This window comes from Pan paniscus, chromosome 8 (genome assembly GCF_029289425.2).
Source record: "Pan paniscus chromosome 8, NHGRI_mPanPan1-v2.0_pri, whole genome shotgun sequence".
NCBI lineage: Eukaryota > Metazoa > Chordata > Mammalia > Primates > Hominidae > Pan > Pan paniscus.
The window spans coordinates 13512930-13537099 of NC_073257.2; the positions used below are offsets into that span (position 1 = coordinate 13512930).

A 24170-nucleotide genomic window follows, 5' to 3' on the forward strand; every position below is an offset into this window, starting at 1 on the left:
CTTATTTGTATTTTTGGTCAACCATCTCTCAGGTTTGTTGAAGGAATTTGCTCTTTGGATTATATGAACTTTGTTCATGTTATTGACTTATGTGGAGAACTGTAGAATATATTGTACACCATCCGTCTTCTGTTCTGTGGAGTGAGATTTATATTTTTAGAGAACAGATGACTTATCTAAAAGATGGGTGATGGTAATTGTTTGGTGATTGGAAGTAAAAAAAAAAAATCACATCAGGAAAGTGTGGTATTCAGTTCATTCTAGAAGATGTTGAGTGAGTGCCTGTCCTGTGCATCGGGTACTGTGTTACAAAAATGCATTAGATAAAATACCTGCCTCTTTGGAAGTCATTTTCAAGAGAGGTAAGTCGAGGCTGGGTGCGGTGGCTCACGCCTGTAATCCCAGCACTTTGGGAGGCTGATGAGGCGGGCAAATCACGAGGTCAGGAGATCGAGACCATCCTGGCTAACACGGTGAAACCCCGTCTCTACTAAAAATACAGAAAAATTAGCCGGGTGTGGTGGTGGGCGCCTGTAGTCCCAGCTGCTGGGGAGGCTGAGGCAGGAGAATGGTGTGAACCCAGGAGGCAGAGCTTGCAGTGAGCCGAGATCGCGCCAGTGCACTCCAGCCTGGGCAACAGAGCAAGACCCCATCTCAAAAAAAAAAAAAGGAGGGGTAAGTCACATCTTGTATGACCATACTAGAAATAAAACATTGTTATCATGGAGGACACACATGGATTGGGAGAGGAGAAGAGTGTGGTTAGCTGTGGTAAGTTGGAGAGTCAGGGGGAACCTTATGAAGTAGGTAACCTTTGACTTGGTCCCCCTTCAGGATTTGTGAACGCCATTAGGTGCAGAAGAACCTAGAGAAGATCTTGTGTGGGCCCAGAGGAGAGACCGTGTGTGCCCCTCATAGTACTTGGCAGACTGTTGTGACCACCCGTTTACTTGTCTCACTTGTAGGCCCAGAGGGGAGACAGTGTGTGCCCCTCATAGTACTTGGCAGACTGTTGTGACCACCCGTTTACTTGTCTCACTTGTAGGCCCAGAGGGGAGACTGCGTGTGCCTCTCATAGTACAATACTTGGCAGACTGTGTTGTGCCCACCTGTTTACTTCTGTCACTGGACCCTGAATTCCGTGAAGGAAGGGACAGTATCTTGTTCATTATCTTCAGCACCCAAGTATCCCTAACAACCTTTGTATGAAATAATATTGAGTTAATCAAATTGTTGAATTAATCAAAGTGTTCAAGAAAAAAGATCAAGTAATATTGTGTGGCTAGATACATTGGATTTAGGAATCCTGGGGATCGGATCCTTATTAAAGAGAAGTGCTGACTCTTTGCACTGGGTAACTCATGCAAAAATCCTTCATCTCCTCAAATAGTTCCCTTCCATCTCTTTGGAAATTATAAACAGTGGATTTTAGTTTTACCTGTTATTTTTTGTACTTTCAAAGTCAAAGGTATGCATAAACAAATGGGAGGATTGTTTCTTTTTCTCAACTATTCTAATTTATGGTTTGAGTTCTCTGATTATTTAAGTTTCAAAGGTTCTTAGGTGTTTGGAAATTAAGATAGCATCAAGAAAGTATGGTGTAAAATTTATCTTAGCCATGTGTTTCAAGATGAACAAGGTTGTACATAAAATGTTTAGTAAATTTTTATAATTTAAAATATGTAGTACTGTAAGATATTAGTGTTTTAAGAAGGTTTCAGGGCCGGGCATGGTGGCTCACGCCTGTAATCCCAGCACTTTGGGAGGCCGAGGCAGGTGGATCACGAGGTCAGGATATCAAGACCATCCTGGCTAACATAGTGAAACCCCACCTCTACTAAAAATGCAAAAAATTAGCCAGGTGTGGTGGCACGTGCCTGTAGTCCCAGCTACTCCGGAGGCTGAGGCAGGAGAATGGCATGAACCTGGGAGGCGGAGCTTGCAGTGAGCCGAGATCGCGCCACTGCACTCCAGCCTGGGCGACAGAGCGAGACTCTGTCTCAAAAAAAAAAAAAAAGGAAGCTTTCAAATAAATGGCTCAAAAGTAGACCCTTTTGATGTAATTATGTTTTATTTTCTTTAATTGCAGGACTTTATAGACCTCACGTTGTCGAAGACTCAACGAAAGACTCCAACCGTTATTCATAAACATTACCAAATACATCGCATTAGACATTTTTACATGAGAAAAGTCAAATTTACTCAACAGAATTACCATGATAGACTTTCACAAATTCTAACAGATTTCCCTAAATTGGATGTAAGTGACTTGGGGGACTTCTGTGGTTATGTAAATATGAGCTTTCAGAGAACCAGTGTTTAACCAGTTTGGTGTACTCATTTGACAGAAAAGGAAACAAAATAATTGACTTAAGTTACTCAGTAAGTTAGTGGCAAAGAACTAATTTGTTGAATTTATAAAAGTGAGAACAGAATTTGGGTCTTTTGATTCCCTAGTATTCTTTCTTTCCTCCAACCAAACCCCATCTAAGGAGGCCCCAAGCTGTCTTCTCAGGCTTTCTGTGTAAACCCTGGGCTTGCAGGTGTCAACCCAAATGTTAATGATAGCTGTGGGTTATGAACACAGAAGCTAGCAGCTCACTGGTTGTCTGGGCTTCATCTCCTCCACCTTCTTTCCAAGGGTTTTTTTTAACTCTGGTCTCAGCTTGGGTCAGTGGCGTAAGATCCACTACTGTTTGTGATCTTGTTGCTTCATCAGCTGATGACAGTCAGTTCAGCACTGACTGTTTTCTTCTTTGGCAAGAAGAGATCACATGGGAGCTGTGACTTTTGAATGAAGCCAGAAACCTCGAGCTCCTTTCTCTGCTGCACATTGCAGTTTGCCTGTTTCTTTTTTTCTTTTTTTGGGGGAGAACTGAGTCTCACTCTGTTGCCCAGGCTGGAGTGCAGTGGCGTGATCTCAGCCTGCTGAAGTCTCGACCTCCTGGATTCAAGCAATTCTTGTGCTTCAGCCTCCCGCGTACCTGGGATTACAGGTGCATACCACCACGCCTGGCTGATTTTTGTATTTTCGGTAGAGACGGGGTTTCACCATGTTGGCCAGGCTGGTCTTGAACTCCTGACCTCAAATGATCTACCTGCCTCAGCCTCCCAAAGTGCTGGGATTACAGGCGTGAGCCACCACGCCCGGCCTGCCTGTTTCTTTAGCTGTAGAAAAGCAAGAGCAGAAACTGCCTGGCAAACTAACAAAGCCTTATGACACCACGTGTGGGGTAATGTGGTTGCAAGGTTAATTGAGGTTGTGAAGGGCGTGGGGATCAGCAGTATAGTCTCAAAGCCTAAATCCGCTGTTGCCCCAGAGTAGTCTCTGAAGGCAGGTGTAGGCAGAGAGAAACGTTTGGCTTCTGTGACAGTACTTCATATTTAAACAAGTTATAATGGCTTTTTTTTTTTTAAGCCAGAGTATCGCAATCTCAGCTCACTGCAACCTCCACCTCCCAGGTTCAAGCGATTCTCCTGCCTCAGCCTCCCAAGTAGCTGGGATTACGGGTGCCCGCCACCACGCCCGGCTAGTTTTTTTATTTTTAGTAGAGACAGGGTTTCACCATGTTGGCCAGGCTTGTCTCGAACTCCTGACCTCAGGTGATCCGCCTGCCTCGGCCTCCCAAAGTGCTGGGATTACAGGTGTGAGCCACTGCACCTGTCCAATAATGGCTTATTTTTAAAATACAGAAGTGCTTAAAATACAAGAATTCTTGCTAGAGGACGGACACTTAGGTTGTGTCTAGCTAGGATTTGACACAGTTGCTCAGTAGATGTTTGTTGAATGAGTGAATGGTTTCTTGGGAAAGGTCAGGTACTAGAGAGTACCTGGGGGTGAAGAATGTGATTTAAGAATGAGATTTTTGTTTGTTTGTTTTGAGACAGAGTCTTGCTCTGTTGCCCAGGCTGGAGTAAAATGGCGTGACTCAGCTCACTGTAACCTCTTCCTCCCAGGTTCAAGCGATTCTCCCACGTCACCCTCCCGAGTAGCTGGGATTACAGGCATGTGCCACTACACCCGGCTAATTTTTGTGTTTTTTTAGTAGAGACGAGGTTTCTCCATGTTGGCCAGGCTGGTCTCAAACTCTTGACCTCAGGTAATCCGCCTGCCTCGGCCTCCCAAAGTGCTGGGATTACAGGCATAAGCCACAGTGCCTGGCCAAGAATGAGATTATTCTTAACTGATTTGATATTAGGAAATATTTGATTTTAGCCAACAACATACTTTGATCTACTTAGTTTCAGATTTTTGTGGTTCTTTTTAAGAAGTTTTGTCTTTTTCATCCTCAGTGTTATAACCATCAGAGGTAGGAGAGTTCAAATGTATTAACATTCTATTATTCCTATTAAAGCCAGGACTAGTTATGTGAGAACAGCTTCAGAGTGGATGGTTAGATATTAAGTTGTCATTCACTGAATGCTTATTGTCTGTCTGGTACTGTTCTGAGCACTAGGAATCCAGAAGTGGTAAAGGTTCCTGCTCTCATTCTGGTGGAGAAAAGACAGTAAATAGCGTGTCAGATGAATGCAGTGAAGCCATGGAAGGGAGTAGGGAGTATCTGTGCGGGAAGAGGGTGTCAGGCCTGTAGTCAAAGAAGCAGCAGGTGCAGGAGACCCAGGAGGTGGGGCGGGGTAGGGAGGTGAACACTGGGACATGGGATTGGAGGTGGTAGTCAAGGGTCGAGTTTATATGCACTGGTGAGATATCTCAGGAGATGCTGGCCTGGTGATTTAAAATGCATTAGTAAAATGCAGACGACATTTAAATCTATCTGAGATCACCTTGGAAGGGAATGTAGGAAAAAGGGTGCTGTGGGGAGCATGAATGTTTGGGGTAGAGCTGTGAGCACTAGCCAGCACAGGACTTAGAGGGGTCAGACTCTCCACCTAGAAGCTGTGAGGAAAATACCGCAGGCAGGATGCATGGCCAGCCCGCAGCGCTTCAAGAGGTCTGTGAGATAAAAACTGAGAATTGGTCATTGGGAGGTCCTTGGTGAGCTTGTAGGCTATTTAGATGGAGTGGTGGATACAGAATTCTGGAGAGAGTGGGTTCAAGAGAGGGAGGAGAGGAGAGACACAGTGTCTCTTGGGAGCAAAGAGAGGGAATTGGAAGGATTTTGGGGCTATGGGAATTTTAAATTTTTTTTCCTAAAGATTGAGAAATAACGGCAAATTTTTACGCTGCTGGGAATAGTCAGGTGGAGGGAAGAATTTCTAGTGCTGAGTTCCTGAGCAACAGGAAGGGTACATGCAGGGTCGGGGGCTGGTCATTGCTGGGTCCCACAGCTCCACCACTGCACTGAGAGTGAGGTGGGTGGGAGCCGTGACCATTGGCACCCGCATCCCTTCTGATGCCTGTTTTCTCAGAGGACTAAATAGACAGGGCCCCTGGCCAGGAGAGGGAACTGGGGAGGAGACACTGCAGGCTTGAAGGGAGAGGGAAAGAAATTGTTCTTCAAGTGGTAGGGATGAAAAACTGCTGGCCCCAAGTGACCATGGTGTGCTTTTGTTTGTTTGTTACAGGATATTCATCCGTTCTATGCTGATTTGATGAATATTCTCTACGACAAGGATCATTACAAGTTGGCTCTGGGGCAAATAAATATTGCCAAAAATTTAGTGGACAAGTAAGGTACTTTTTTCTGTAGTGTCTTTTAAGTTATCGAAAGTGGAAAAAAAACTAATATTTTTTATTTTTTACAGTGTTGCTAAAGATTATGTGCGACTGATGAAGTATGGCGACTCTCTCTACCGCTGCAAACAGCTGAAGCGTGCGGCCCTGGGACGGATGTGCACAGTGATCAAGAGGCAGAAGCAGAGTTTGGAGTATTTGGAGCAAGGTGCTTGTCACGCATCCGCGGGAACCGTGCTAGCATCCTGCTGAGAGGATGCGTCCTTGTTGAGGACTTGAGATGTCTGTTTTTGTTGTATTTTGGAGATGACAGGGTCAGTTATTCTTCCTAGCCTTACCTATGAGAAACAGTAATAGGCTGGTTTTTGTTGAAAATAAATACTTACAAATCAGTAGCACTGATAAGAAAATTTATATATTTCATATTTAATAGGTAAGGCATACACAAAAAAGTCACGAGAAAATACTGAAAAGTATAAAAACTAAGGTGGCTCATCGTTTATTATTCACTTTTTTATTTTTAAAAATACTTGTATTTAATAGGACTTTCTGAATTAATGTACTAGGATTCTGTTGAAACAATTACTTGCTTATTGTGTGTATTCTTACATGACAAATTATTTTGACTCATTCGGTTTTGTTTTCTCTCCTGCATCTTAGAAATAATTTTTAACAAAATTTGTGATACTTGAATGCCTTGCAGGTGCTTTGCTACAGATCTGTGTGGTCTTCATGATGGCCGGGGTGCCACCCTGGAGCCGTGTTTGTTACAGACGAGGTGGCAGAATGGCAGTAACCCATGTCGTAGCCCAAACGGCATGGCCTGCAGGCTTCAAAGTGCACTGGTTCCCTAATGTCATCTTGCTAATGAGAATTGTCTGGACACTGCCAGACATGCTGTTGGCCCCACCTTTCACCTAATGAATTAAAACATGGGCTTAGAAGGGCTGAGGAATATGATTCTTACTAGAGCCAAACTTGGGAAATAACAATTGAATATACTATGTGTATACTATTACTTTCTGCAACTATTTTCTCCATCAATTTTGCATTACAAAAGTTGGAGTAAGATTAATATCACCACAGGCCTGGACTGTAACTAAGTTGAAAACAAAATTTAAAGCAAATCTTAAACTTTGAGTTTCTTAATTTTTCAATTTGAACTTTTCCTAGTGCGTCAGCATTTATCCCGTTTGCCAACCATTGATCCGAATACCAGGACCCTGCTTTTGTGTGGGTACCCAAATGTTGGGAAGTCCAGCTTCATCAACAAGGTTGGTCTGGTTTTTATCGTAAAGCAAATCATCTGACTATTTTACGTCAGTGTTACTGTATTCTGAGGGCGTGGGATTCAGGATGGCCTTGTGGGTCAGTGTTACTGTATTCTGACTGCGTGGGATTCAGGACAGCCTTGTAGGTCAGTGTTACTGGATTCTGAGGGCGTGGGATTCAGGATGGCCTTGTAGGTCAGTGTTACTGTATTCTGAGGGCGTGGGATTCAGGACGGCCTTGTAGGTCAGTGTTACTGTATTCTGAGGGCGTGGGATTCAGGACGGCCTTGTTGGTCAGTGTTACTGTATTCTGAGGGCGTGGGATTCAGGACGGCCTTGTAGGTCAGTGTTACTGTATTCTGAGGGCGTGGGATTCAGGACGGCCTTGTAGGTCAGTGTTACTGTATTCTGACGGCGTGGGATTCAGGACGGCTTTGTGGGTCAGTGTTACTGTATTCTGACTGCGTGGGATTCAGGACGGCCTTGTGGGTCAGTGTTACTGTATTCTGAGGGCGTGGGATTCAGGACGGCCTTGTAGGTCAGCGTTACTGTATTCTGAGGGCGTGGGATTCAGGACGGCCTTGTAGGTCAGCGTTACTGTATTCTGAGGGCGTGGGATTCAGGACGGCCTTGTAGGTCAGCGTTACTGTATTCTGAGGGCGTGGGATTCAGGACGGCCTTGTAGGTCAGCGTTACTGTATTCTGAGGGCGTGGGATTCAGGACGGCCTTGTAGGTCAGTGTTACTGTATTCTGAGGGCGTGGGATTCAGGACGGCCTTGTTGGTCAGTGTTACTGTATTCTGAGGGCGTGGGATTCAGGACGGCCTTGTAGGTCAGTGTTACTGTATTCTGAGGGCGTGGGATTCAGGACGGCCTTGTTGGTCAGTGTTACTGTATTCTGAGGGCGTGGGATTCAGGACGGCCTTGTAGGTCAGTGTTACTGTATTCTGAGGGCGTGGGATTCAGGACGGCCTTGTGGGTCAGTGTTACTGTATTCTGAGGGTGTGGGATTCAGGACGGCCTTGTTGGTCAGTGTTACTGTATTCTGACTGCGTGGGATTCAGGACGGCCTTGTGGGTCAGTGTTACTGTATTCTGACTGCGTGGGATTCAGGACGGCCTTGTGGGTCAGTGTTACTGTATTCTGACGGCGTGGGATTCAGGACGGCCTTGTGGGTCGGTGTTACTGTATTCTGACGGCGTGGGATTCAGGACGGCCTTGTAGGTCGGTGTTACTGTATTCTGAGGGCGTGGGATTCAGGACGGCCTTGTAGGTCGGTGTTACTGTATTCTGAGGGCGTGGGATTCAGGACGGCCTTGTAGGTCGGTGTTACTGTATTCTGAGGGCGTGGGAGTCAGGACGGCCTTGTAGGTCGGTGTTACTGTATTCTGAGGGTGTGGGATTCAGGACGGCCTTGTAGGTCGGTGTTACTGTATTCTGAGGGTGTGGGATTCAGGACGGCCTTGTTGGTCAGTGTTACTGTATTCTGACTGCGTGGGATTCAGGACGGCCTTGTGGGTCAGTGTTACTGTATTCTGACGGCGTGGGATTCAGGACGGCCTTGTGGGTCAGTGTTACTGTATTCTGACTGCGTGGGATTCAGGATGGCCTTGGTAATAATTTCGGCCTCCGAGTTGGTCCTTGAGTAAACACTGCCCTAGTCTGCAGGAGTTCCTGGTGCCTGAGCACGCCAAGCTCCTCTTGTAAGGATTGACTTTGTCTGTATCTACATTTATATTACTATTACAGAAGCCATTACTTTTTGTTCTTGTGTGTGTCCTATAATTTCTAAGGAATTGGAGACACGTAAGTGCATTTTTGTTGACAACTGGGGAGGTTTTCTTGGGTGTTGTTGGCCTGTCCTGGAGCGGCTATGCCAGCGGGGCTTCGGTGGCAGGTGACACTCACCCAGCTGGGGTCTTCCCGTCTGCATCTGCATCTGCATCTGAGTGATCTGTTACCTTGGTTGCTGTGTCAGCTTTCACATGAAATCGTATGTGGTCTAGTAGAGGGACGGTGCCAAGTCGCTCTTTCTCTGGGTGAGCTCACTGACTAGGATAAGCGTAACATTTAAGGGACTCGGTCATTTCATGCTTCAGGAAAATTTGGCTGAGTTTTTGGGACTCAGGAAGAGGCAAAGCAACATTTAAAATGTGAATTTACAACCAGCAACAGCTCATGTGCCAAGAAAATTGTCAAATTTTATGGCTTACTCAGTGCCAAGATCACTTTATTTTTAATTAAAAAATTTTTTTCTTTCTTTTTGTTGAAACTTTTTGAGACAGGGTCTCACTCTGTTGCCCAGGCTGAAGTGCAGTGGTGCAGACATGGCTCGCTGCAGCCTCAACCTTCCGGGCCCAAACAGTCCTCCCACCTCAGCCACCCAAGTAGCTGGGACCACAGGTGCACGCCACCGCACCTGTTTAATTTTTTTATTTTTTGTGGAGATGGAGTCTCACTGCGTTCCCCAGGCTGATCTCAAGCCATCCTCCTGCCTCAGCCTCCTGAAGTGCTGGGATTACAGGCGTGAACCACTCCACCCTACCTTAAGATCACTTTTGCTTTGAAATAGATTTGTGAGTTTTATTTTGTCTACAGGTTGCTGTGACATGGTGACCAGCAAAGCTCTGCAGGGTCCTTGCTGATTTTTCAAATGCTTGTCAGCTCTGAACCTGCCCTGAGCTCTGAGCCAGTGCTCTGTGGCCGATTTGGTGGCCACTGGACCAGGTGGCTTTTTAAATTGCAGTTTAATTCAGCAAAATGAAAATTTCAACTCCTCAGTCACATGAGCCACATACTGAAAGTTCATTAGCAGTGCGTGACTGGTGGCCCGGTTTGGACAGTGCAGACAGAACGTGCCTGTCATCATAAAGAGCTCTGCGGGCATTGCAGGCGGTGGGGCAGGATGTGGGAGGGTGAGGGGAGGTGGTGGCTGTCCTCCAAATGCCAGCCCTCACGCTGTCCTAGTACCCCAGTCCTTGGCCTGGTGGTGCAAAGGGAGAGGTACCAGGCTCCTGTTCGATGCAGTTTTATCGTGTGAGGTTTCTTCTATGGTTTTTTCCTGCCCAAAATCAGTCTTGTTAAAACACACAGATCCCACGTGTACACAGAGGAAATGAGGTGATTCTGAAAGTTCTCACTTGTTCCAGGTGACGAGAGCAGACGTGGATGTCCAGCCCTATGCGTTCACAACCAAGTCTCTGTTTGTTGGGCACATGGATTATAAGTATCTACGTTGGCAGGTGAGAGTCTTGTCTTTATTTTTATTTATTTATTTATTTTGAGTTGGAGTTTCACTCTTGTTGCCCAGGCTGGAGTGCAGTGGCATGATCTCAGTCCACTGCAACCTTCACCTCCCAGGTTCAAGTGATTCTCCTGCCTCAGCCTTTCGAGTAGCAGGGATTACAGGTGCGCACCACCACGACCGGCCAATTTTTGTGTTTTTTTAGTAGAGAGGGGGTTTCACCACATTGGCCAGGCTGGTCTTGAACTCCTGACTTCAGGTGATCTGCCCGCCTTGGCCTCCCAAAGTGCTAGGATTACAGGTGTGAGTCACACTGCACCTGGCAAGAGTCTTGTCTTTAAACAGAACAAATATCTTGGTTTATCAAGAACTTGAAATTTCTCCATCATCATAAAGAAAACTCGTCTGAGCTCTGGGGATGCATAAGAACAGGTCGCATGTCTCTGATATAATTCAGGGGAGGCAGCCAGCTGCCAGTGTGGATTTCTGCATTTTGTTAACATCAAATGAAATTATCTTTGTGTCATTTCTAACTCTGTTATCAGAAATGGCATATATACAGTTTAAAAGCGTGAAGCAGACTGGGCACAGTGGTTCACGCCTGTAATCCCAACACTTTTGGAGGCCAAGGGCAGGCAGCTAACCTGAGGTCAGAAGTTCGAGATTGGCCTGGCCAACATGGCGAAACCCCATCTCTACTAAAAATACAAAAATTAGCTGGACGTGGTGGTGGGTGCCTGTAATCCCAGCTACTTGGAAGGCTGAGGCTGGAGAATCGCTTGAACCCGGAAGGCAGGGGTTGCAGTGAGCCAAGATTGTGCCATTGCACTCCAGCCTGGGCGACAGGAGCGAAACTCTGTCTCAAAATAAATAAATAAATACAAAGCAAGAAGCAATGTTTCCACAGTCTAATTTTATAAATTGTGAAGAAAGTAATTCCTAAGACATGGGAGGGTTCTCAGTTATCCCAGTTTTTGTGTTTTATGATGTCGCTGGTAAAAAGAGGGGTCATTTCTCTCAACATCATGGCTAGCATTTCTTTGAGCTCTACAGGGTTCCTCCTCCCTTTTTTGATGTTTAAATAGTATGTACTTTTCTGTCACTGCTTTATTTTGTGGTATTCAGTTTGAGAGACCTACTTTTTTTTTTTTTTTTTTGAGATGGAGTCTCTGTCACCCAGGCTGGAGTGCAGTGGCGCTATCTTGGCTCACTGCAAGCTCCGCCTCCCTGGTTCAAGCCATTCTCCTACCTCAGCCTCCCAAGTAGCTGGGACTACAGGTGCCCGCCACCACGCCCAGCTAATTTTTTGTACTTTTAGTAGAAATGGGGTTTTGCCGTGTGAGCCAGGATGGTCTCGATCTCCTGACCTCGTGATCCACCCGCCTCGGCCTCCCAGAGTGCTGGGATTACAGGTGTGAGCCACCGCACCCAGCCCTACTTTTTTTTTTTTTTTTTTTACTACAATTCTCCTGTAAGATTGTTAGGTCTGGTTGGGTGTGTGTGAGTGACTTCTGGGATGTGCTGGACAAGAAGCTTGTGGGTGAGTGTGCTTTCAGTGACAAGGTCTGGCTGTGTTAGGTTGTAGACACTCCTGGGATCCTGGACCACCCTCTGGAGGATAGGAACACCATCGAGATGCAGGCCATCACTGCCCTGGCCCACCTCCGTGCTGCGGTCCTGTATGTGATGGATTTGTCTGAGCAGTGTGGGCATGGGCTGAGGGAGCAGCTAGAACTCTTCCAGAACATCAGACCTCTCTTCATCAACAAGGTGCGTGTGGTCACTCATGTTTTGCTTCATATCCTGCAGTACGAGAATAATGATTTCATTATTTTTCTTCCTTGCCTAGCCTCTCATAGTTGTAGCCAACAAATGTGATGTGAAGAGAATAGCTGAACTTTCTGAAGATGATCAGGTAAATCATGTTAATATTTTGAATATTTCTTACTTACCAATTCTGAATTCTCATCTCAGACAACCAAAGTTTAGATGAAGGAATTTTAGCAATACTAGTCCACAATTGTATTTTATAGTTGAGATAATATCCTCAGTGGTTTAGTGAAAAGACATAATAAAAACTTCGTTATTGGCAAACTAAAACGAAAACATAAGTTTCTGGATTCTTTGTTCTTGAGTGTGTAGAAGCATCTGTATTTAATGGATTGGACTTTTGGAAAATGTGATTACTTAGGACAGAACTGTTGGAGAAGGGTGCTCACAGGTGTTACTTCATAAAACAGGTTCTGTGATTAAATGAGTTTGGAGACTAATGATTGAGTGAAGGAGAAGGAGGATCTTGGAATTTGGGCTTTCTGGATCTGGATCTATGAGTGAGACGTGCCTGCTAGCTTTCTCCAAGAGGCAGGCAGTATTGTTGCACAGAATTTTTCAAACTAATTGAATCCTACAGGCTTTTTAATAGGCATCCTTCACGATAAATGCTTTTAGAAGCATGCACTGGTGGAGTGGCTTTCAAATTGTGGTCCTGGCCCAGCAATGTCAGCATCACCTTCTTAATTTCTTCCTTAATTTCCTCATTGATCCATTGGTCATTCTGGGACATGTTTATAATTGCCATGGGTGCTTTTTTTTTTTTTTTCTTTTTTTTAACAGTTTTGAAAGTTTCTCTTGGTATTGATTTCTAGTTTTATTCCACTGTGGTCTGAAAAGATACTTGGCAATTTTTAAAAATTGATGAGATTTGTTTTGTGGCCTAACATGGTCTATCCTGGAGAATGTTTCATGGACTGAGGAGAGGAATGTGTATTATGCAGCGGTTGGATGACATGTTCTGTAGATGTTTGGTCTACAGTGCACTTTTTTTTTTTTTTTTGATTTTTTTTTTTGAGATGGAGTCTCGCTCTGTCACTGAGGCTGGAGTGCAGTGGCACGGTCTCGGCTCACTGCAGCCTCCACCTCTGAGGTTCAAGTGATTCTCCTGCCTCAGCCTCCTGAGAAGCTGGGATTACAGGCGTGTGCCACCACACCGAGCTAATTTTTTGTATTTTTAGTAGAGACGGTTTTACCATGTCGGCCAGGGTGGTCTTGAATTTATGACCTCAAGTGATCCACCCACCTTGGCCTCCCAGAGTGTTGGGATTATAGGCGTGAGCCACTACGCCTGGCCTACAGTGCACTTTAAATCCAGTATTTGTTGATTCTTTTTTGCCTAGGATCTGTCTAATGTTGCAAGTCTGATGTTGATGTCCCCAAATATTATTGACCCCTTTTATTATTATATAATGACCCTCTTGTCTCTTTTTATTGTTTTTGACTTAAAATCTGCTTTATCTGATAGAAGTATAGCTATTCCTACTTGCTTTTAGTTTCCATCTGTGTAGAATATCTTTTTGCATCTCTTCGTTTTCAGTCTATGTGTGTCTTAATGTCTTTACAGGTTAAGTGAATTTCTTGGATACTTTTTCATGTTTTCATGATAGTGATTATTGTCTTCGCTTCCAGATGTAGGACTTTCTTAAGTATATCTTGTAAGGCTGGTCTAGTAGTGACGAATTCTCTGTTTTTGCTTTTCTCGGAAAGAATTTATTTCTCCCTTATTTCTGAAGGATAGCTTTGCTGGATGTAATATAGTTGGCTGGCAGTCTTCTTTTTTTTCTTCAACACTTTGAATATATATCATCCCATTCTCTCCTGGCGTGCAAGGTTTCTGCAAAGAAATCTGCTGTTAGTCTAATGGGGATTTTCTTATATGTGACTTCAAGCTTTTCTCCAGCTGTTTTTAGAATTTCCTTTCTATTTGACTTTTGGCAGTTTGGCTATAATGTGCCTTGGGGAAGACCTTTCTGGGCTGACTCTATTTGGGAATCCTTGAACTTCCTGGTTTTAGATGTCTATACCTCTCCCCAGTCTTGGAAAGTTTTCAGCTATCTCATTAAATAGGTTACTAAGCCTTTTCCCTTCTCTTCTCCTTCTTGAACTCCCATAATGCCAGCATGTATTAACTTAATGTTGTCCCGTAAATCTTATAGGCTTCCTTCATTCTTTTTCATTCTTCTTGCTTTTTTTCTCTCTGACTAGGTAGTTTCAAATGACAGAGATTTTTTTCTGCTTCATCCAGTGTGTTGTTAAAACTGTCTATTGTATTATCTCATCCATTGAATTCTTCAGCTACAGGATTTCTGTTTGACTCTTTTTTACAATTTCTGTCTCAGTTTAAGTTCTTGTTCATATCATGAAATTGTTTTCCTGATTTTGTTGAATTATCTATCTGTATTTTGTTTCTCATTGAGTTTCCTTCAAAAAAATTATTGTTTTGAATTCTCTTTCTGGCAATTCATTGATTTCCTTTTCATTAGAGTCTGTTCCTAGAGAGTTAATATTCCTTTCATGATTTCTTATTTCCCTGCTTTTTCATGTTTCTTGTGTGCCTGCATTGATGTCTCTGCATCTGATAGAACAGGAGCCTCTTTTATACTTTCTTCTAGAGTGGCTTTCATGGAGAGACTTTTACCTCACTTGGGTTTTACTGTGCCATTTGGGAAGGGAACCGTGACTTTCTGGATAGGAGCAGTGACATTGTTTCTGTGCAGCTTCCTCACCTCCATGAAATGTTGGCAATAACTGGGTGGCTCAGTGGCCTCAGCTCTGGAAGTTTGTGCCAGCGGTGGTGTATGTTTTTAATGTCCTTGGTGTCAGGGGCTTTTGGGGTCCTGCTATTCTTGTTTTTCCCGCAATGGGGGACTTATCTGAGGGGATCTTTCTTGGTGTCAGGTCTGACATGGTCTGCAAGCAGCTGCCACAGTGCTGGGTTTCAGCTACAGGTACTCAGGGTAGCTGTGGGACTGGGGTCCTAGCCTTAGGGTCTTGTGTGCCTATCATGGCCTGGCCTTGGGGTGCAGGTTTGCTCTCTGTGGTGGATCTCTGATCCTGAAGCACCCCTAGCAGCTTAAGCCCACAGGGCAAGGCTGTAGCTGTGACTCCACCCGTGGGGTCAGGGCACAGTCCTGGCCCTGACTCCAGGGAAGATGCACTCTGGAGGTTTGAGCCTGGGAAGCAGGGTAGAGCTGTACTTCAGAAACCTGAGCCAGTAGGGAGGGCTTAGTGTCAGCTCGAGGGGAACTCTGGACCCTGGGATGGTGGGGCCCAGCAGTATCCCAGACTCTCTGATGCTAGGTGAGGTGGCAGCAAGGACCCCAGAATGGACTAGTCCAGCTGTCATTTGGGCCCTAGAGGACAGGGAGGAGGACAGCAGTGACTCCATTTCATGGAAAGAGTGGTGACTCTGCAGCTCAGAATGTAGGGTTAGTCCAGCTCCAGGGAGCAGGTGCTGGAGCTGTTTGCGTGGTGGGGCAGGTGCCTCGGCTCAGCCCCTGCCCTGTTTCCCTGGGGTGTGGAGTACAATGTCAGCTCCTCCCCATGGTGTGTGGCTGGTCAGCCTGGGCCTGAGGGTTGTGACTCTTCTGGGCGGCCCAGGCACCGTTGCCCTGGGATACAAGGTACCTCTTCAGCATAGACGCTGGGATATGTGACCATTCTGGGCATTTCCCAGGAAGCAGGGCACTGCTTCAGCTCAGGCAGCAGGGAGACAACATGCCCTGAGAGGCCACGGTGCTATTTACCAGGAGGCAGGGTACCGTTGGGTGCTAGAGCAAGGGCTAGTAGAGGGGCTCCACCTCCACCAAGCCCTGCTGGGAAGGGGTAGCAGCTGCTCGCAGCTGGCTTGGGGATGTTGGGCCACCAGGTTTGGGTAGTTTGGAGGCAGTTTAGCCTCAGGGATGAAGGGGAGCTGTGGCCACTTTCCCCTGAGCAAGACATACTCCAGCCGCAGTTCCAGTCCCAAGATGACGGAGCATAGCCGCCCCATGGGCCCAACAGACAGGGCCCAGTGTCAGCTCCTTCTGTGTGGGAGCACAGCTGTGAGGATGCCAGGGGGCTCCAGTGGTGAAGGCTGTGGGTGTCCAGAGTGGTGGCGGGGCTGCTGCCATCCTCTTGTTACCCCCTCACCGTGGGGAGAACCTCCTCCTGGGTCGCGTTGCATCCCAGCTGTGGGGTGGGTTGCTGGCGGCCCAGTGTGGTTTTTTGGTTTGTTTGTTTGTTTGTTTGTTTTAAGACAGAGTCTCGCTCTGTCCCCCAGGCTGGAGTGCAGTGGCGTGATCTCTGCTCAATGCAAGCTCCACCTCCCAGGTTCACGCCATTCTCCTGCCTCAGCCTCCCGAGTAGCTGGGACTACAGGCGCCCGCCACCACGCCCGGCTAATTTTTTATATTTTTAGTAGAGACGGGGTTTCACCATGTTAGCCAGGATGACCTTGACCTCCTGACCTCATGCTCCACCCGCCTCGGCCTCCCAAAGGCTGGGATTACAGGCGTGAGTCACCGCGCCCAGCCCCTGGTGTTTTCTTTGGGCTGTATTTCATCGTCTTGTGTTTTTCTGCTCCCCAGGGTGCCGGTTACTCCTGTGATGCCCTCTGGAGCTCCCCCTCAGTTATTAACATGTAGTTGTTCGTTATTCTGATTGCCTTTGTTGTGGGGGACAGATGTGAGGGGCTACTAGTCGGCCATCTTTTTGATGTCATTTGTGTTTTCTTGATCATAGAAGAATATGAAGAAAATAACTGTTTTTAGGATATGTCTGTTTTTTAAGACTTTGAAACAACCACAGATGTTCACATTTGCAACCTCCATTTGCAGAACTGTACAGTTTGTTCCATAGGGAACTGGAAATGAATAATACATCTCTCATTTTTTCTTTGCATTCCCAGAAAATATTTACAGATCTGCAGTCTGAAGGATTCCCTGTAATAGAGACCAGCACCCTGACTGAGGAAGGTGTTATTAAAGTTAAAACAGAGGTCAGTGCTGCCTTAAGTCAGGTATCAGTCTTTTTATTGTCTCTTGTTTGATTCAAGTCAGTCGTGGGGAGAAAACAGTTTTCTTTCTAGACATTATTAACACTTGGAGCCCTCGCAGTAGCGAGGCGGGTGGCGTGCGAGAGCGGGGCATGAAGACAGACCCTTCTAAGACCCACTTTGCCCCCAGTGGACAGTGGGGTGTGAGGGGATGCTTTGCTCTTCTCACCCTAAACAACTTTACCCTAAAGCAGCTGTTGTCTCTGGCCTTTTAATATTTCGGTAGCAAGTACAGTGAAAATTATTTTTATGGAATCTGTTCGAAGTAGAAGGGAGAAAAGTCTGAAAAGCAGAACAGCTTTTGCAGGAGGCAGTCCGCTGCTGGATTTCACATGCTGTCCTAATTACTTTGTATTTCATGTTGTTTTTATCTCAAATAAAAGGACATTTCTGGCCAGGCGCAGTGGCTCACGCCTGTAATCCCAGCACTTTGGGAGGCTGAGGCGGGTAGATCACCCAAGGTCAGGAGTTCGAGACCAGCCTGGCCAACGTGGTGAAACTCTGTCTCTCCTAAAAATACAAAATTAGCCGGGCGTGGTAGCGCATGCCTATAATCCCAGCTACTCGTGAGGCTGAGGCAGGAGAATCGTTTGAACCTGGGAGGCGGAGGTTGCGGTGAGCTGAGATCGTGTCACTGCACTACAGCCTGGGCAGCAAGAGCGAGATACCATCTCAAAAAAAAGATAGCACTCCTGATGCCATGGTCGCACTCAGGATTAAAAAAGATGGTGCTCCTGATACCATGGTCGCACTCAGGGATTTAAAAAGATACCACTCCTGATGCCATGGTCGCATTCAGGATTTAAAAAGATGGCACTCCTGATGCCATGGTTGCACTCAGGGATTTATTGCTTGGTTAGAGTCCTGAGGGGCAACATTGCCTCCAGTTCGTGAAGGGCAGTTGGAGGGCACCGTGTGTCTGTGCAGAGGGTCACTGTGGTGGGAGAGAGGCCCAGGCACTGGAGATGCACCTTCTCTCAGGGCCGCTTCCACCTGGGCCTCAGAGAATGTGGCCCCCTACGTGTTAGTTACCTTGAGGGAAAAGGCCGAGTGGCTCTGATCTGTGGCTCCTCCTGGAACCTGTAGCTGGAGGCTGCTGGAGGATGCGTTTGTGACTGTGCCTTCTTTTTTACGTTATTAGGCTTGCGATAGGCTTTTGGCTCATCGAGTGGAAACCAAAATGAAGGGAAATAAAGTGAATGAGGTGCTGAATAGACTGCATGTGGCTATCCCAACCAGGAGGGACGATAAGGTAAGACGGCCCCTGGGACAGCCGTGGGCTTACAGTACTGTCAGCAGGTGCTGTCTGTGTGCCTTTTCCAGAAGCCTCCCATCCAGTTTCACACACTCGCAGGTGGATATTGTGGGTGGGCCTCAGTTTCACCTTCTTGCTTACATAAAGGATTGAGAAGGTGAAGAAAGTGCAGAACGCCACATGGCACCCGTTTCCCACTGCATGACGTGGTCACTGTTAGTTTATCCTTCCAGAAATGTTTCTGATATAGAAGATTAATTTCTAAAAAGTTCTTTAAACACAGATGGAAATCTGTTTCATTCTTTAAATTTTCATTTTTTTAGCTGGGGGAGGTAGCTCACGCCTGTAATCCCAGCACTTTGGGAGGCCAAGGTGGGAAGATTGCTTAAGCCCAGGAGTTCTTGACCAGCCTGGGCAACATAGTGGGACCCTGTCTCTATAAAAAATAAATAAAATAAATTTTCATTGTTTTGTCCATTGTGAATGGGCACACATCGTTACGCTGTGTCTTCATGTTTTACTGCAAATGTGTCTGCACTTCACCATGTGGTGTTGACAACGTTCCTGTCCCACAGACGCCTTCCTGGTGTGTGCTGCACTGACGCTGGAGGCTGTGTCCTTCCCTCTGTCTTTCCTTGTGTCCTCGGCGTGGTCGGGCGCTGACTCTGTCAGTCTTGTGTAAAGATGATTTTATTGTTGTGTGTTTATGTAATGCTGGGTGCGGTTGAGCATGTTTGTCTGCTTACTGGCCTTTTCAAAGTTCTTTAGGCTGTTTATCTTTTTCTCGCTGATTTGTTACTTTTATATTACAAAGGTTGGATTCTTGTCAGATACATTGCAAATATTTTTCTCTTTTTGTCACTTGCCTTTTTAACTTCAAATGTGCTATACATTTTTGAACTATTAACATACATTAATATTTTTTTTCTGGGTGTTCAGGTTTGCATTGTACGTAGAAAGGCTTACCATTCATTCCAAAGTCATTTTAAAAGTATCTTTTCTTGCCGGGTGCAGTGGCTCACGTCTGTAATCCCAGTGCTCTGGGAGGCCGAGGCGGGTGGATCACCTGAGGTCAAGAGTCTGAGACCAGCCTGGCAGTCATGGTGAAACTCCATCTCTGCTAAAACTATGAAAATTAGTCGGGCGCGCACCTATAATTCTAGCTATTCAGGAGGCTGAGGCGGGAGAATCGCTTGAACCTGGGAGGCGGAGGTTGCAGTGAGCCGAGATGACTCCACTGTACTCCAGCCTGGGTGACAAGAGTGATACTCTGTCAAAAAAAAAAAAATTATCTTTTATACTGGCATTAAAAATTAGCTTTTTTAGATAGTCTTCACCGTGTCTTGAGTTGGTTATGTTGTGAGGGTGGAGGTTGCACTCCGTTTCAAGTGGTCGGCATTTCTGACCTGAGTATTGGAAATTTTATGTTTCCATTGAATTCTTATATGCTCTTGAGTTTATGTCTAAATTTCTTTCATTTGCTGATCCAGTGTTATTTCTTACCACTTTCTTCTTCCATAATTTTTCACGATAATCATGATTTCTGTTTTTCCTGGATAAACTTTGGAATCACTTTGTGGAGTCCTCCTGGTCTCTGTGCTCAAAGTGACCCTGAACCCATTCCTCTCCCCTAAAATAATCTGTTGGTTGTTAATTGGTCTCGGTATGAACCCACTCCTCTCCCCTAAAATAATCTGTTGGTTGTTCATTGGTCTGGGTATGGTTTTCTGTTCCCCTTACACGTAGGGAATTTGTTTCTACTTTTTCGGCTTTGTAAGTTTCTCATTCAGCAGGCATTTCACATAAATATTTTATATGGGATCTTCTCAGGAGAGGCCCCCTTTCATCCCTGAAGGAGTGGTGGCTCGCAGGAAGAGGATGGAAACTGAGGAGTCCAAGAAGAAGAGGGTATGCTGCCGAAGCTCTCGCCCAGTGTTCTCATGGGGGGAGGCAGGCTGTGTGTGCCCATCGTGGGGGCCTGGGGCATCGAACAGGAGCCGCGGGTGCCCAGACACTGGCCCCGTCAGGCTGCGGACACAGCAGTGAGTCCCCCTGCAGAAGCCTCTCTCATGGAGCTCTTTGGCCTGAGGGAAGATGGCTGTGAACCAAATGCACGAGTGGGATAGACAGTCCCCAGACGGCCAGAAACAGCCTCTTCCTACCAGAACCTAAAGGCCGGCCCCACAGACAGGGAGATAAGAAACAGCCTCTTCCTACCAGAACCCAAAGGCCGGCCCCACAGACAGGGAGATAAGAAACAGCCTTCCTACCAGAAATGGAAGGTGAACCCCACTGATACTGAGAGGATTGGAGAAAAGATTGTTTCAAGTGACAAGGGGCAGAGCATTTCTGAATCTGAAAGGCAAAATGAAGCTGATGATAATTTCTCTTTCCATTGCAGGAACGAGATCTTGAGCTGGAAATGGGAGATGATTATATTTTGGATCTTCAGAGTAAGGGCCAGAGTGTCATCATTATTATAACATGCCAGTTGGACGTGAAGTATTTCAGAAAATGGGGGAAAGACTTTAATAAGTAATAAAAGTGTTTCAGCCTATTTGTCAACTTTTAATTTCTTGAAGATTAAAAGTTGCATCCTGAGGGCCAGGTGCAGTGGCTCATGCCTGTAATCACAGCACTTTGGATCCCTTATGCCCAGGAGTTTGAGACCAACCTGGGCAACATGGCAGAACCCCGTCTCTACAAAAAATACAAAGATTAGCCGGGTGTGGTGGCATGTGCCTGTAGTTCCAGTGACACGGGAGGCTGAGGTGGGAGGATCACTTGACCCTAGGAGGTCAAGGCTGCAGTGGGCAGAAATTGTACCACTGCCTGGATGACAGAGCGAGACCCTGTCTCAAAGAAAAGGTGCATACTGATAGCACTCAGTGGGAGTTCTTCCATTGTTTCCTGTTGTTTTGGGATGGTGGGGTGATTTTTTAGCTTTCTCTGCGTGTGGGTGTTGAATGAGGCTGATGTGTTGTTTCCTGTTGTTTTGGGATGGTGGGGTGATTTTTGTAGCTTTCTCCACCTGTGGGTGTTGAATGAGGCTGATGTGTTGTTTCCTGTTGTTTTGGGATGGTGGGGTGATTTTTGTAGCTTTCTCCACCTGTGGGTGTTGAATGAGGCTGATGTGTTGTTTCCTGTTGTTTTGGGATGGTGGGGTGATTTTTGTAGCTTTCTCCATGTGTGGGTGTTGAATGAGGCTGATGTGTTGATGCTGCTGCATGTGGAATTGCACGTTGTGCTCTCGTCTGCGGTGGAGTCGTTGATTTGCCGTCAGTCACAACTCATTTTACGCATGTAGTACTTGAAGATATTAAAATGCTGTAAACGTAACCACCTTTTTTTTAACTTTAGAGTACTGGGATTTAATGAATTTGTCTGAAAAACATGATAAGATACCAGAAATCTGGGAAGGCCATAATATAGCTGATTATATTGATCCAGCCATCATGAAGGTTTGTGTCACTTTTTAAATTGTGGATTGTTTTCCTTTTTATTATAGTAGTATTGCTGGAAGATAGCAGCATGGCTTCGGCTCAGCTAGGCCTGTCCCCTTCATTCTGCACCCCTCCATCCTGACTCTGCCCCCTGTACCACTTCCCCACCCTGAGACTCTGGTGGAGATACTGGCCCTGGCTGGGCTCTGCTATGCTGGCCTGCCCCCTTCCCGCCGCCTCCCCCCACGCCCCCCGGAGACTCTGGTGGAGATGCTGGGCCCCTTCATTCTCCTGCATCCCTCCATCCTGACTGTGCCCCCTGCACCACCTTCCCCACCCCGAGACTCTGGTGGAGATGCTGGGCCCCTTCATTCTCCTGCACCCCTCCCTCCTGACTGTGCCCCCTGCACCACCTTCCCCCCTACCCTGTGTCTCCGCCAGGCCCTGGATGGGCTCTGCTGTGCTGGGCCCTTCATTCTCCTGCATCCCTCCATCCTGACTGTGCCTCCTGCACCTCTTCCCCCAACCCCGAGACTCTGGTGGAGATGCTGGTCCCTTCATTCACCTGCATCCCTCCATCCTGACTGTGCCCCCCTGCACCACCTTCCCCACCCTGTGTCTCCGCCAGGCCCTGGATGGGCTCTGCTGTGCTGGACCCTCTTCCTCGGGGGCTCTGCTGTGTCACATCTTTTTCCTGCCTCAATCCCCTCCCTACTTGCTTTTTCTTAGCGTATAAATGTCCACAAGTTTTACTCATCTTTTTAAAAAACGAAAACATCCTTATACTGTGTCCTCCATTAGTTGCCGTCCTGCCTTCTGCTCTCAGCTGAGCTCTCTGGAACATGCTTTTTATACAATACTTGCTGTCCTGCCTTCTGCTCTCAGCTGAGCTCTCTGGAACATTCTTTTTATACAATACTTGCCATCTGCATGTCCCATGTTGCCACTCCTTGGTTCCCACAGGCCCTCCGTCATTGAGTTCACATTTTCAGTCTCGTGGTCTCTGTGCTCCCTGTGCCTCCATAGCAGATTCTGGGATAGCAGATTATGGGGGCAACATCTCAATTTCGTTGGTGCTGGAGGAGTGGCCTCAGGGCATCTGCTGTCACCTCTGCTGGGGCCCCCGTCCAGCCCGTGCCCTCACTGTCCCTGCGGTGGCCGCCTGCCTTCCCAGCCTCTTCCCCTCTGCAGTCCGTGCTCTTGGGCGCAAGAAGCCTTGAGACTTCCCTCCTCCGACACAGCTGTGCCCGTGCCATCCCCTTCCACGAGGCCTGGCCCCCCAGTCTCACCCTCTGCACTCCTGGCCAGAGTCTCATACAGGCACATCTGCCTGCTGGGCTCCTGACCGGGTTGCTTCATTAGGGTGTGATAAACGTGTGTATTTTAGTTTTCATTTTTGTCTTATTTGTAGCCAGTGAGGTTGTATTTGGGGTGACATTAGAACGGATACATGGGATGTGGCACGAATTCAGTTTCTCAGGACTGAGTTGCTTTTGTGTGTCTGCCGGGAGCATTGGAAGTGAAGGAGGCGGTCTCTGCACATTTTTAGCCTTGGAATTTAATTGTTTTAAAAAAAGGAAATGGTGCACAGGGGTTACTGACTTGCTGGCGGCTGGCGTTCACGTGGTCTCCATTTTCTTCACAGAACCCTCCCTGTGAGGTAAATGGCACATAGGCAGGGCCCAGGTGGGACTGGACCAGGGCAATCGCTCTCCTCCGAGGCAGGGAAACATAGCTCCCGTACACACTCTGCCACACTCACTGACTTAGGGCTTTTCTCGTGAATTTTGCTTCATTGCACTCTATTTTTAAAGAAATTGGAAGAATTAGAAAAAGAAGAAGAGCTGAGAACAGCTGCTGGAGAGTATGACAGTGTATCTGAGAGTGAAGACGAAGAGATGCTGGAAATCCGACAGCTGGCAAAGCAGATTCGAGAGAAAAAGAAGTTGAAAATTCTGGAGTCCAAAGAAAAGAATACACAGGGACCCAGGATGCCGCGAACTGCTAAGAAGGCAAGTTTGTGTCTTTCCAAAGAAGTGTGATCTAGTTTTTGAAAATTGGATTCCTGTGTGATCATTGCTAAATAACAACTTTTCAGCCCATTTATGGCCATAAGATTGCACATTCTTGTTTTATTGGTGTATGGATTTGCAAGATCGCTCACGTCTTGATCTTTTATATTCTTTACTGCGTCCTTTCTTGGTGACTTTCAGCTTCGAGTTTGGCACTACTCTAGATCCAGTCATTTTGCAGTTGTACAGATTAAAACTGTAACTTATGGTTCACAGACGTTCAAGGCTATCAGTGAACATTTTCCTGTTCTTTTTTCTCTCTCTCTTTTTTTAGGGGGGAGATGGAGTCTTGCTGTGTCGCCCAGGCTGGAGTGCAATGGCGCCATCTCGGCTCACTGCAGCCTCCATCTCGTGGGTTCAAGCAATTCTCCTGCCTCAGCCT

At 46.5% G+C, this 24170-nt stretch overlaps 1 protein-coding gene across 2 annotated transcripts in view; it reads left to right on the top strand.

The window, feature by feature from the left end:
* Positions 1–24170, top strand: part of GTPBP4 (GTP binding protein 4) — a 37636-nt gene that overhangs the window by 8110 nt on the left and 5356 nt on the right. The window contains exons 2-14 of one of the 2 annotated variants that reach the window (XM_003827759.6): positions 2090–2260; positions 5527–5630; positions 5707–5843; positions 6809–6909; positions 10056–10148; positions 11729–11920; positions 12000–12065; positions 16872–16961; positions 18160–18270; positions 20104–20181; positions 20675–20726; positions 21634–21734; positions 23531–23728. In XM_003827759.6, coding sequence (XP_003827807.2) covers positions 2090–2260; positions 5527–5630; positions 5707–5843; positions 6809–6909; positions 10056–10148; positions 11729–11920; positions 12000–12065; positions 16872–16961; positions 18160–18270; positions 20104–20181; positions 20675–20726; positions 21634–21734; positions 23531–23728 — 1494 coding nt within the window. The remainder of the gene's footprint in view (positions 1–2089; positions 2261–5526; positions 5631–5706; positions 5844–6808; positions 6910–10055; positions 10149–11728; positions 11921–11999; positions 12066–16871; positions 16962–18159; positions 18271–20103; positions 20182–20674; positions 20727–21633; positions 21735–23530; positions 23729–24170) is intronic. The other variant, XM_008953089.6, reaches the window with a different exon arrangement.